We start from the raw sequence: 14,279 nt of genomic DNA, 5'->3' as shown, positions 1-14,279 counted from the left end.
TAAATGGAAAATTACCTTCTACAAAAGATACGCTTAAAGAGCATCATATTTTCACTGACAAGATGAATTTCACGTTCAGAATTGCAAATGGCTACTGTTAGGGTCAAAGTCCGATGGCAAAGAAAACTTCAAAAATGGTAGAGTGCAAAATGTGTTTGATCTGTGAATGAAAGGGTAAGAGTCTGGGTTTGCTCGTAAGTACCTAAAACCTATTGATACTTTTAAGGAGTACATGTGAATGTACTCAGGGTAATTGTTTTTTGACTAACGACTTTAGCAGTGACCGGTGTCGATGTTAGCATTGCAGTCAACAACCATGATCGTGTTGTTCTTACTCTGTCTGTTTGACTGATGTTCCTTTTCATCATTGCTGATGATCGTGGGAAAGTTGCTGACGTCCTTTTTCTGGTCAAAGCTGCTATTAGTAGCAACGTCAGTCCTCATGGTACTTTGTCACAGATTGCATGCCGCGCCGTAGCCACTGCATAATCGTGGTAACACTGATACAAAAAATCCTTAATACTCCACAGAAATCTTTGTGCTCCACGCACAGATTCCCACCAAGAACATCAAAAGACCCCAAGCAGGGCGAGTTTATCATATGCCCCAGTTATTGAGCCCCGACGGTCCACTTGGAAAAATTCCAGCAAGCACTATTGTCATTCCACTGTCCGCTGTCCGCATTCCTACGGCCAGTGGCGTCCAACGGAATACAGACTGTTTGACCAGCAAGAGGGAAGTTTGACCACAAAACATGCGAACAATTCGCGCCGGTCAGCTAATATTAGAAGCTCATCTTGCAGCAATTATATGGCCGCCATTTTCCAGTACCTGGCAAAGTGGGTGGTAGACAGGGCTCGCACTGGAGAATAACCGGCAAATACTCTGTAACAACAACAACCACAACCACAACCACAACAACAACAACAACAACCCAGCTGAATCACCTCAGACAGAAGCCATCAACATACCAACACCAACACACCGTACCTGATGGCTGATTCACTCAGACGTGACCGACAACAAATCTTTGCAAACTTATTCTTGAATCTCGTCTAATTTGGTAGATCATAATCGCACACCCTTTTAACCACAAACAAGTACAACCCGCACTGACAAATCACAAGATCGCAATCATAGCCAAAAGATTCACAAAGGAGGCAGAGGAATGCATCAAGATTCATTTGATCAGAGCTTTTAGTGTGACCCGTAAAATTACAGGCAGGGAATTCAGACTACACGGTTGTTAACCTGCGCTACACATACACACTTGTTGTCATCGAACTGGGTTAGTGATTTTACCTGTGCAAAAAAAGGTTGGTGCACGTTTGTAGCGTATTTCTTGGTCAAAAAGGCGAAGTAACAGAGAGAGAGAGAGAGAGAGGGGGGGAGGGAGGGAGGGAGGGAGGGGGGGGGAGGGAGGGAGGGAGGGAGGGAGGGAGAGCGAGTGGGTTGGGGGTATTCTTTCGGTGTGTGTTCGTTCGTTCATCTGCCATTTCATGTATCGTTTACAGAAACACACACTGGTTGATAAACATAGATGCAGACAAATAGTCGCACAAAGCGCATAATATAGACAGACACACAGACAGACACACGGGCAAATGGAAAAATAACGCACGCATACACACAGACACAGACACAGACTGACACACACACACACACACACACGCATGCACGCACTCACAATGTAGAGACTGACTTCCAATTTGAACAGAGAGACGGACAGACAAACAAACAAATAAAGCAACTAACAAACTCAATGTGTTCTACTCACGAAGACAAGGCGCGATCCAGGTTCATTCAGTTTTTGGAGCTCCGCCCTCAGGGTGAAGAGTTTCTCCTGTAGTTGCTCCGTCTCTTGACCACTGAGCCCCATCACCCCCTCCAGTTGTCCCTCCACCTCCGGCCCCCACTGCAGACCCAGCCACCGTTCTCGATCCATCGACACTGCATTGACACACAAGGGAACACACTGGTACAAGTTTTGGATGACAGAGTGAATGTGACTATTAAACATGGTGATGGAGAGAGAGAGAGAGAGAGAGAGAGAGAGAGAGAGAGAGAGAGAGAGAGAGAGAGAGAGAGAGAGAGAGAGGAGACAGAGACATGCAGTTAGACATAGACAGACTGACAGAGAGAGAGGATGAGACGAACAGACAGACAGACAGACAGACAGACAACCAGAATGACAGACATACAGATATATCAACACAGAATCGTAATTAATAACTCCTTAGTCCAACTGGACAGTAGCTCAGCTTTTTCACATTTTTAGCACATGGAATCCACTCTGACAGCATCTATATATATACGACTTGTGTCTGTCTGTCTGTCTGTCTGTCTGTGTGTGTGTGTGTGTGTGTCCGCGATGCATGGCCAAAGTTCTCGGTGGATCTTTTTCAAATTTGGAGTCCGTATTCAGCTACACCCCGGACACAACCTCATCGATGAGATATTTCAACACGTGCTCTCAGCGCGCAGCGCTGTGCGCGCTGAACCGATTTTTTTTGTTTTTGTTTTTTGTCGGGATCCACTACCAGTAACTCTTCCTTATCTTCTCCAGTGTTTTCAGCCGCGATTATCTCCCTTCCTCTGTGTGGCGTTAATCCATATTCCCGTTACTACGTTACTATTTTTAGAAGGTCACTGCACGTTACTATTTTTAGAAGGTCTCCAGTGTTTTGCGCGTTTATCTCCTTTCCTTCGTGCGCCGGCGAAGCCGGCGTACACCCGGCAGAGCCGGGTCCCAGGCGCAGCCTTGTATTCGGCTCTACTTCTTCCCGGCGAAGCCGGTACCCGGCGAAGCGGGTAATCATCTACGGGTAATCAATGTATATCCCGTAAACTGACTGTTTCAATTGAACGAATGTTAAGCTACACTTTTCATCTCACGTAACTTTTGTTCCAACAAGCATAGGACACCTACCTTAGTTGTGAAAATCTGTCACGCAAATCCCACTTTAGTTTACCAAAAAAATTCACCTCAGAGTTTTACACAAAACACACTGTCCGATCAATATATTATTTTTAAAGGACTAACAGTCTATTCCTCGACGAAACAATAAACAGATCCACTTTGTTTGATGCACCACTGCGTCAATGTTACAATCAAAGAGTCCATTCGAGACCACATGGTAAGGAAGGACCAAGCCTAACAGTAACTGCATGGATAAGTGCAATAAGCCTGGATCCTAGCCTGAGTCACATGCCGCCAATAACGCGATTATATACACAACTAAATCTACACATGTGCATTCAGCCGTGACCAAACTACCTGTGTTCATTAACTGACCGACGCACTACTGTGCTTGCAAACAGTACTCCAACCCAAGCTTCGATTTTTACATAAAAGAACATTGGTTTTATGTTGACCACGGACTTGGTTATTACTTACTAACACTATAGACCCTGGACAAACGCAATATCGATTGTTCATACAGGTATAGTCAATTTATTACATTGGACGAAGGCTCGTTTATGACTTGACTGGACCTCCAAAAGAGAGGGTATTTAATCAAGCATCACTTGTCAGTGGAACATATGTTTGTCTTGAGTTGATCCCGAAAAGCTTTGCTATTCTGGCTGACTAACGGCACAGATTTAGTGAAGTTTGAAAATCTCACGAACAACAGCAATCAATCATGTCTGATAAGCTGGTATCAAAGATAAGCAATGCTGACATTTTAACCAAACTTTGGAAACATATATTTCCTATCCTCTCCAATGAGAATGCTATGTTGACTTGGAAGATCAGATCAGCACACAACAAAAGCGTAAAGGCTTTTTTTTTTTTTTAAGCACGAAGTGTGGAGTTCATTCGGCATGCATAATGTTCTTATACTCAGATGGGTGGTTTGTTTCTCTGTGTGTGTGTGTGTGTGTGTGTGTGTGTGTGTGTGTGTGTGTGTGTGTGTGTGTGTGTGTGTGTCTGTGTCTGTGTCTGTGTCTGTGTCTTTATGTCTGTGTGTGTGTGTGTGTGTGTGTATGTGCGTGTGTGTGTCTATGTCTCGCTATAAACGTCAAGAAGAGAAGCCACTTTATATTAGTTGAAAGAAGAGAAGCTACTATGTATAATAGTATGCTGGAATTGGTAATGACAATTCTCTGTAATGTGAGGCTTTGTGACGTCATCTTTTCAGATCCGTTGTGACGTCATTCAATCTGCTATCTGAAAGAGACAACCAAGGACTGGGTTCTATATTTTGATGACAATGATCACCCATTGTATTTGAAGTTAATTTTTCTGAAGGGCATATCAGAGCAACAAGACAAGAGACAAGAGACATCGACAAAGCAAACCATTAAGGCCTCTTCTTGCTCCCCTGTTCCAAAGTGAAGTCTCTGACGTCACAAGAAAAAGAACGTTCGAAAAGTTCACAATGCGAACAAAGATGTCACGTTAAAGTAAGTTCATGTCAGATGCTTGTCTCCTAAAGAAACGACAAAGAGTTTCGAGAATTAAGTTGGTCTTGGTTACTTAGTCATTATCAGCAATGGCAAATTACTTGTAAGGTAACAACCAGGCTACGCATGTATCGGTATCGTATGTTTTTAAAACCAGGTTACCGAAAAACTAGTGGTTTTTTTTTACCTGGGACTTCTTTAAACACAGCATCTTCCTCCATCTCGGAACGAGCAGAAGACCCAGCCAGAAGATCGTCAAATGCTTCACCAAAATTCCCCAGCCCCTCGATCACAGCGTGAAAGTTGTTCCCCTTGCTGGAGTGGTTGTTGCCCGTGTTGGTGAAGAGTTGAAGCCCTTGACAAACCAATTCTGGGCGAAGGTTGGGGTCAAAAGGGTTAAGGTCAAAGGGCAAGGATGCGTCGATTTTGTCCAGGTCTTTGATGGTGGACCCTTGGCGTTTTTCTGCAGGAGGAAAAGAAACAGAAAATGCATTAATTCGTTTATCACTCTTATGCAGATCGCTATATCTAGCGGCCTACTTTGACTGCCAACCACATATTTATACAAGCGACGGCTCAGACTGCCGATCGACAGAAAGGTCTACGGTCTCTGTGTCATTGCTGCATTCTAAAGTAGAGGTCTTATTTATATAAAACATTCCATTTTGTGCACGAGCACTAACACACGAAATTACTGACGGGTGGTAGAAGTCTTTGTCTTATTAAGTTTCGAACCTGTCGGCGAATTTGATTTTACACATGAAGTCTTGAGGTCAGTCTTGCATGAACTCAGTGATGAATGTTCCCAATTGATTACTCAAAAAATGATTGCAAAAGCTCCGGTCTTACAAAATCAACAAGCTGCTTGGAACGGGAAGGCACGGAGGGAATTTATGTACGACAGACTCCAATCGGAAACACAGGTGCGAAACTGATGTTTTGCGCGCGGTCTCCTCCGTGTACTGGTGCAATGTCATTTTTCATTTTGTCACAAAATCCTTACTGTTAAAAATGTACAGGGTATCAACCACTAGTGCATTCTGATAAGCATCGCTCCACGGCTATTGCCAGTTGTCTCTCTGACCGGACGCTACAAACCTACGCGAATCTATCAAAACAAGAATACAGAGTTATCTCCCATATGTTTTTCGCGAGCACTGAAATCTAAATTTGATCTCCGTTCTGTTCTTCACAGTTATGATACAGACATCGTTCTAGCACTGAAATCTAAATTTGATCTCCGTTCTGTTCTTCACAGTTATGATAAAGACATCGTTCTAAGGCCAAAACAAGTCGAAATTTTGGGACTGCTGTCGGAAGGAGACCGTAATATATGGTTTCATCACTGTCAACTGATTACAGAAAAGAACGTCTGTTCCAGTGAGCGCCGAAACCAAACGGTTGATTATCACGTGACACTTTTGCCATATTTAGAGTTGTTTGCACAGTAAATACAGACGCGAAAAATAGCTCGCTTGAAACTGTCTTACATATCAATTCCTTTGTAATTCAAAAATTACAAAACACCATGAAAAATCATTATCAACGATCGCGAATCTGCTTATATCAATAATACATTACAACAAGTCGCGTAAGGCGAAAATACAACACTTAGTCAAGCTCAGTCGAACTCACAGAATGAAACTGAACGCATTGCATTTTTTCCGCAAGACCGTACACTCGTAGCATCGTCTGTCCACCGCTCGTGGCAAAGGCAGTGAAATTAAAAATCCAGAAAAGCGCGGTAGCGGTTGCGCTGAGGAGGATAGCACGCTTTTCTATATCTCTATTCTTTTTAACTCTCTGAATGTGTTTTTAATCCAAACATATCATATCTATATGTTTTTGGAATCAGGAACGGACAAGGAATAAGATGAAATTGTTTTTAAATCGATTTCGGAAATTTAATTTTAATCACAATTTTTATATTTTTAATTTTCAGAGCTTGTTTTTAATCCGAATATAACATATGTATATGTTTTTGGAATCAGAAAATGATGAAGAATACGATAAATGTATACATATATTTATAAACAAATAATTTTAATTAAAATTTTCAGATTTGTAATGACCAAAGTCATTAATTAATTTTTAAGCCTCCAAGCTGAAATGCAATCCCAAAGTCCGGCCTTCGTCGAAAATTGCTTGGCCAAAATTTAGATCAATTTGATTGAAAAATGAGGGTGTGACAGTGCCGCCTCAACTTTTACAAAATGCCGGATATGACGTCATCAAAGACATTTATCGAAAAACTGAAAAACACGTCTGGGGATATCATACCCAGGAACTCTCATGAAAAATTTCATAAAGATCGGTCCAGTAGTTTACTCTGAATCGCTCTCTACACACACACACACACACACAGACACACACACAGACACACACACACACACACACACACACAGAGACACACACACACACAGACACACACACACACCACGACCCTCGTCTTGATTCCCCCCTCTATGTTAAAAAAAAATCTCTAAATATGTTAAAAAAAAAATCGGTTGCCAGACAAGGAAACTCAAGGCATCCTGTCAGGGGGAGAATGAGCCGAACTCATTTTGACCTGAGTTCAGGATGCCACTAGTGCTGATAAATGACGGACTTCTTTTTCTTCTTTATTCATGGGCTGAAACTCCCACGTTCACTCATGTTTTCTGCACGAGTGGATTTTTACGTGTATGACCGTTTTTACCCCGCCATTCAGGCAGCATACGCCGATTTCGGGGGAGGCATGCTGGGTATTTTCGTGTTTCTATAACTCTGACATGGATTACAGGATCTTTTCCGTGCGCACTTGGTCGTGTGCTTGCGTGTACACACGAAGGGGGTTAAAGTCACTAGCAGGTCTGCACATAAGTTGACCTGGGAGATCGGATAAATCTCCACTCTTAACCCACCAGGCGGCAGCGACCAGGATTCGAACTCACGACCTCCCGATTAGGAGGCCGACGTCTTACCACCACGCCACTGTGCCCGTCGGGCATCCGCTAACAGCAATGGTCAGTAGGCATCATGTAAGCTCTCATGGATTACAGAGTATATAATGAGTATTATGTACAACATACTGGGTTTCGTATTTTGGGATAGGAGGATGGCTTACCTTTTCTCTGTTCGTAAAGCTGATGAAAGGGATCTGTATCTTTTGTGGCGTGAGTGTGACAGGTTGCTAATCTCTGCAACACAAAATATAACATGTTGTTGTTGGTGTTGGTGTTTACTCTGTTTTATTTCGTGTTTTTATACTTTTTTTCTGTGTTTTTTTCCCAGCAAAATAACTCCGTGGGAGAGGCTGGAGATGAAAAAAAAATACAAACATAAGGAAAAACATTCTCGTGATTTTTTTTTCTAACATGATAAGCTAAGCTGGTGAAAGAATGTTGCATCACACACACACACACACACACACACACACACACACACACACACACACACACACACACACACACACACACACACACACACACACACACACACACACACACACACACACACACACACACACACACACACACACACACACACACACGCACGCACGCATGCACACACACCGCCTACTGTGAACACAGGGCAAAAAACGAAAAGGGGAGTAACCCATACAGCCTCCAACTCGTTCGGTCCTGCTAAAAGTGGCTTGTCTCACCCTGTTCAGTTCGTCAGTGTCTTTCTTGATGCTGACAATGTCGGTGTTGAGTTTTTGTTCAGCTAAAATGATCTTCACCGTTTCTTGCCGAACCTTTTCATGTTCCTTTTTTAATCTGAAAGACAAAGTAAAAGTTGAGAAAAAGCACACACACTGGAAACAAACGATCACTCTGCATTTCCAACAAACTGTATGGGACTGATGAAGCATTACGATTCTTTTCAGCTTCGAAGAGCTCTTTGTATAAATGAAAGTGCTATGTCAGATAAAAACAAAACAAACACACGCCTGATTTTATTTTCGCAACATACTCAAGAAAAACGCTTAGCAAATTATTTATTTTCATAGAATAAGCACGGAGTACCCTCATCTCTTAAAAACAGCTAAATGTTTGAATATGTGAAAGATTAAGTTACGCACACAGACAGACAGAAACAAACAGAAAGACAGACAGATATGTCTGTGTTTGGGTTGACAATAACCAACATTAAAGATGCAAGATTTTGTCCATTGTAGAAAACCACACACAATTTATAAATTTATAAAACGCCAATGAAGAAGGACGCTCAGCTGTAGAGAGAAAGAAAGAAAGAAGGAAAAAGGAAAAAAACAAAACAAAACAAAAAAAACAACCTAGGGTTTCATTCTTTTCATTTATTTTTCAGCTTGAAGCGGACTGCATGCAACCCTAACCCTAACCCTAAGACAGACATGCACAAACTTGTACGCACATATACACACATCAACATAACTGACCTGAACACAATTTCTTCCAGTTTTTCAATCTCTTCTTTTTCTTTGGCCAAGTTGGTTGCAAATTCCTCTTCGGTGATCTGAGGTTTTCCTTGTTTCTTTTGAACTTTGTACTTAAAAAAAAATGAAGAGAAGAACAGCCTTTAGACTGTAGCACCGGCATTCAATTTATGTGAATGCTGAGAGAAAAAAAAAGTGTACTACTCAAGAATATTCAAGATTTTGATGTAGCGATGGTGTCTGTCTTTCTGCCACTGTTAATGTGTGTGTGTGTGTGTGTGTGTGTGTGTGTGTGTGTGTGTGTGTGTGTGTGTGTGTGTGTGTGTGTGTGTGTGTGTGTGTGTGTGTGTGTGTGTGTGTGTGTGTGTGTGTGTGTGTGTGTGTGTGTGTGTGTGTGTGTGTGTGTGTGTGTGTGTGTGTGTGTGTGTGTGTGTGTGTGTGTGTGTGTGTGTGTGTGTGTGTGTGTGTGTGTGTGTGTGTGTGTGTGTGTGTGTGTGTGTGTGTGTGTGTGTGTGTGTGTGTGTGTGTGTGTGTGTGTGTGTGTGTGTGTGTGTGCGTGCGTGCGTGCGTGTGTCTATTTTTCCATTCCGTCTAATTGATAGTTTGTCAGTCTGTCCGTCATTTAATTAATATTATTATATACTTTTCCCCAAGGAAACGCTTAAAGAAGTCGCGTAAGGCGAAATTACTACATTTAGTCAAGCTGTGGAACGCACAGAATGAAACTGAACGTAGTCCGCCGCTAGTGTAAAAGGCAGTGAAAGTGACGAGCCTTTTTGGCGCGGTAGCGATTGCGCTGTGCTTCATACCACGCTTTACTGTACCTCTCTTCGTTTTAACTTTCTGAGCGTGTTTTTAATCCAAACATATCATATCTATATGTTTTTGGAATCAAGAACCGACAAGGAATAAGATGAAATAGTTTTTAAAACGATTTTGGAAATTTAATTTTGATCATCATTTTTATATTTTTAATTTTCAGAGCTTGTTTTTAATCCAAATATAACATATGTATATGTTTATGGAATCAGAAAATGACGAAAAATAAGATGAAATTGTTTTTGGATCGTTTAATAAAAAAATAATTTTAATTACAAGTTTCCGATTTTTAATGACCGAACTCACTCATTAGTTTTTAAGCCACCAAGCTGAAATGCAATACCAAACCCCGGCCTTCGTCGAAGATTGCTTTGCCAAAATTTCAATCAATTTAATGGAAAAATGAGGGTGTGACAGTGCCGCCTCAACTTTTACAAAAAGCCGGATATTATTATTATTATTATTATTATGAACATTTGTGCGCCTAATCTAAATATAGCCCTAGGCGCTTACAAAATATAAAATACATAGTGAACATTATACGAAACACAAATCGACAAGGACTCATACACTCACAGACAGGCGCACAGCGAGAACGCGACGCACTCACTCATACCAACTACAGGCACATGCATTCTAGACGGAAAAACAGTCGTAAATAAATAAATAAAGTATTGGATACATAAAGTTTGTTGAGAGAAGAAGAATAGAGCTGGAAAGGGAAGAAGAAGGAGAAAGAAAGAGACAGATCAAGGACCAGCAGGAGAGGGTGATGTGTGGTCATTAACGGACTAGTGAGGGAAGAGGTGTGTTTTGAGTGAGGTTTTGAATGATTGCATAGATGTGGAGTGCCTGAGTGAATGCGGGAGTTGGTTCCAGATGGATGGGGCCTGGTAGGAGAAGGTGCGCTGGCCATATGTTTTGGTGCGTGCTGATGGTATCCTAAAAAGGCGGGTGTCTGCGGAGGATCTTAGGGAGCGAGAGGGGGAGTAGACATCAAGAAGGTCAGAAAGATAGCTAGGGGACGATAGATCAAAGTTTCTGAAGCAGAGTGTGGAGATCTTGAACTGAATCCTCTGTTGAACAGGCAGCCAGTGTAGGGTTTGAAGAAGAGGGGTGATGTGGTCATGCTTGGAAGAACGAAAGATGAGGCGGGCGGCATGATTCTGAACACGCTGAAGCTTTTCGATGATGTAGTTGGGAGAGCCAGATAGAATGGAATTGCAATAATCGAGTCGGGATAGGACAAAGGATATGACGTCATCAAAGGTATTTATCGAAAAAATGAAAAAAACTTCCGGGGATATCATACCCAGGAACTCTCATGTAAAATTTCATAAAGATCGGCCCAGTAGTTTAGTCTGAATCGCTCTACACACACACACACACACACACACAGACAGACAGACAGACTGTGAGACAGACAGACAAACACACACACTGACAGACAGACAGACAGACAGACACACACACACACACACACACACACATACACCACGACCCTCGTCTCGATTCCCCCCTCTATGTTAAAACATTTAGTCAAAACTTGACTAAATGTAAAAATCAACGATGAAGTCGGGCATGAAGCCAAACGCAATGGCCGTACTGATTATTCGCAACTTTATAAAACAACAATCTACAGAATTAAACAAACAAACAAACCCGATTATGAAAACAAGTCGCGTAAGGCGAAAATACAATATTTAGTCAAGTAGCTGCCATTTTTCAGCAAGACCGTATACTCGTAGCATCGTCAGTCCACCGCTCATGGCAAAGGCAGTGAAATTGACAAGAAGAGCGGGGTAGTAGTTGCGCTAAGAAGGATAGCACGCTTTTCTGTACCTCTCTTTGTTTTAACTTTCTGAGCGTGTTTTTAATCCAAACATATCATATCTATATGTTTTTGGAATCAGGAACCGACAAGGAATAAGATGAAAGTGTTTTTAAATTGATTTGGACAATTTAATTTTGATAATAATTTTTATATATTTAATTTTCAGAGCTTGTTTTTAATCCGAATATAACATATTTATATGTTTTTGGAATCAGCAAATGATGGAGAATAAGATAAACGTAAATTTGGATCGTTTTATAAATTTGTATTTTTTTTTACAATTTTCAGATTTTTAATGACCAAAGTCATTAATTAATTTTTAAGCCACCAAGCTGAAATGCAATACCGAAGTCCGGGCTTCGTCGAAGATTACTTGACCAAAATTTCAACCAATTTGGTTGAAAAATGAGGGCGTGACAGTGCCGCCTCAACTTTCACAAAAAGCCGGATATGACGTCATCAGACATTTATAAAAAAAATGAAAAAAACGTTCGGGGATTTCATACCCAGGAACTCTCATGTCAAATTTCATAAAGATCGGTCCAGTAGTTTAGTCTGAATCGCTCTACACACACACACACACGCACACACGCACATACACCACGACCCTCGTTTCGATTTCCCCTCGATGTTAAAATATTTAGTCAAAACTTGACTAAATATAAAAAAAGAGTTGCTGATAGATTCTACTCAAGGCTTAAAACCTATAATAACATCATCCTTCATCACTGGTACGTGCAAAGTATTGTTCAACATAAACATGCTTACAATCGTAACCAACATTTCAAACGTTCCTCACCACTTGTCTTAAAATGTCCACTTTGTCTTGCTGTAATTGAAGCCGTTTGTTCTCCTGTAGAACTTGCTGCCGTCTCTTCTCCTGGAAAATGATCAGTATACTTCATTACATAATTCATGTACAGTCAAGCTGAATTTGTTTCCCTTTTATATTACCGATTTAAACAAAACAATAATTGGTATTTCAACGAAACAAAGAAACAAACTAGAAGAAGAAAAAGACGTAGAAAAAAAAAGAACAAGAGGAAAAATGAGCTGACGGTTGTAAGTTGTCTAATGCTGTGCAAAGAGCACTTTAAAACTCCTCAGCGTAACTCTAAAATCTGAGTCACTTTTTAACACAACCCATTTACTCATAAATCAGTGTCTGAGGCCCCTGGAATTCCACAGATGTCGTTAAAGCAAGGACCTTGCACTGATTCGCCCTAACTACGGGCACAAAGGGCGCCGAGACACACCGGCGACTGAGACTGATAGCATGACTAGACCGTTGACCTATCACCAGTCCTGGTAACGCAATTCTTGCTTTCTTTTCTAAAAAGGTGTGATTGTGTCTTCTTTGTTTTCTTCTGAGACTGGAACACAGGCCCTTGTAAGGTCGTGTTCTTTGTCATCGCAGAGCGAGACATGCATATAAATGTACACTAAAATGTATAAGACCAACACCGTTGTTGTTGTTGTTGTTGTTGTTGTTGTTGTTGTTGTTGTTGTTGTTGTTGTTGTTGTTGTTGTTGTTGTTGCCTTCGGGTTTAAACATGCCTGACAGTCACAGGGCCGGTCGGTCGAAAGAATTTAATTCTTTAAAAGCAGTGATGTTCTCGGGGTGTTAGCGTTATGCAAAACGATTTTTATTCGATAACCATCATATTTTCAATATTTTTAACAGTGAGTGTAACATGAGCTTGGGAAACGTGATTTAAACTAGAGGAAATAACGACACAAAATTAACGCGTGGCCGGTACAGAACTCTCCAAAAGAGACATCTCTTCTTTGCCCCACGTACGAAATAAAACGCATGCAATTCAAACGTTTATAAAACCCAGAGCCTTAAAATATTACAGCATAATAATTTAAGTTATTCCAGAGATATACACTTCTTAATGCTGACATTCCAGCAAACAGAAAAGATTCGTTTCTAAACGTTCCAGGTGCCTGTGCTCTTGAGCGTTGTCCGCCTTTTAAGAGACTTACATTGTTGAAAGCACTAAATACATCAAGAAAATTACACTGATAATGGGTTTTCTGTATAAAGCGACTCCGACCGCCAATAAATAAAATTACAGCCACTGACCAAATTACTGGGATTAAGGCCAGTTGACCATTTGAGGGCACCTGGAAACTTGTGAGACCCATACCGCCTTATCAGATCGAACAACATCGTTTGAATAGTGAACGACACTCTACGTTCGCTTGACGACGACATATTTATTTTCACAGGGCTGTAGGTGTTATGTTTCGGAAAAAGACGCCAGGTTTTACATTTTCACGACTGCGAACTTCCAGATTCAGGAAAAATGGCTATGATGTATCACTGTTTTTTGCGCTTGTAAAAATAGTAGTCGAAGAGGAGATACAAAGAACAAACAAGTCGCGTAAGGCGAAATTTTTACATTTAGTCAAGCTGTGGAACTCACAGAATGAAACTGAACGCACTGTATTTTTTCACAATGACCGTAGTCCGCCGCTCGTGCAAAACGCAGTGAAACTGACGAGCCTGTTTAGCGCGGTAGTGGTTTTGCTGTGCTGCATATAGCACGTTTTTCAGTACCTCTCTTCGTTATAACTTTCTGAGCGTGTTTTTAATCCAAACATATCATATCTATATGTTTTTGGAATCAGAAATTTCATAAAGATCGGTCCAATAGTTTACTCTGAATCGCTCCACACACACACACACACACACACACACACACACAGACACCCAGACACACATACACACAAACACCACGACCCTCGTCTCGATTCCCCCTTTATGTTAAAACATTAGTCAAAACTTGACTGAATGTAAAAAGGGACAAAAGA

At 41.2% G+C, this 14,279-nt stretch overlaps 1 protein-coding gene across 1 annotated transcript in view; it reads right to left on the bottom strand.

Annotated features, from left to right (window-relative positions):
- Nucleotides 1-433: 433 nt before the first annotated feature.
- Nucleotides 434-14,279, bottom strand: part of LOC138967753 (epidermal growth factor receptor substrate 15-like) — a 74,330-nt gene continuing 60,484 nt past the window's right edge. The window contains exons 7-14 of the mRNA XM_070340410.1: nt 13,449-13,461; nt 12,259-12,339; nt 8,810-8,919; nt 8,054-8,168; nt 7,514-7,586; nt 4,595-4,870; nt 1,778-1,950; nt 434-481 (exon numbers count right to left, since the gene is read on the bottom strand). Of these exons, the coding sequence (XP_070196511.1) occupies nt 434-481; nt 1,778-1,950; nt 4,595-4,870; nt 7,514-7,586; nt 8,054-8,168; nt 8,810-8,919; nt 12,259-12,339; nt 13,449-13,461 (889 nt within the window). The remainder of the gene's footprint in view (nt 482-1,777; nt 1,951-4,594; nt 4,871-7,513; nt 7,587-8,053; nt 8,169-8,809; nt 8,920-12,258; nt 12,340-13,448; nt 13,462-14,279) is intronic.

This window comes from Littorina saxatilis, linkage group LG5 (genome assembly GCF_037325665.1).
Source record: "Littorina saxatilis isolate snail1 linkage group LG5, US_GU_Lsax_2.0, whole genome shotgun sequence".
Taxonomy (NCBI): domain Eukaryota; kingdom Metazoa; phylum Mollusca; class Gastropoda; order Littorinimorpha; family Littorinidae; genus Littorina; species Littorina saxatilis.
This window is presented reverse-complemented; position numbering and strand designations above follow the sequence as displayed.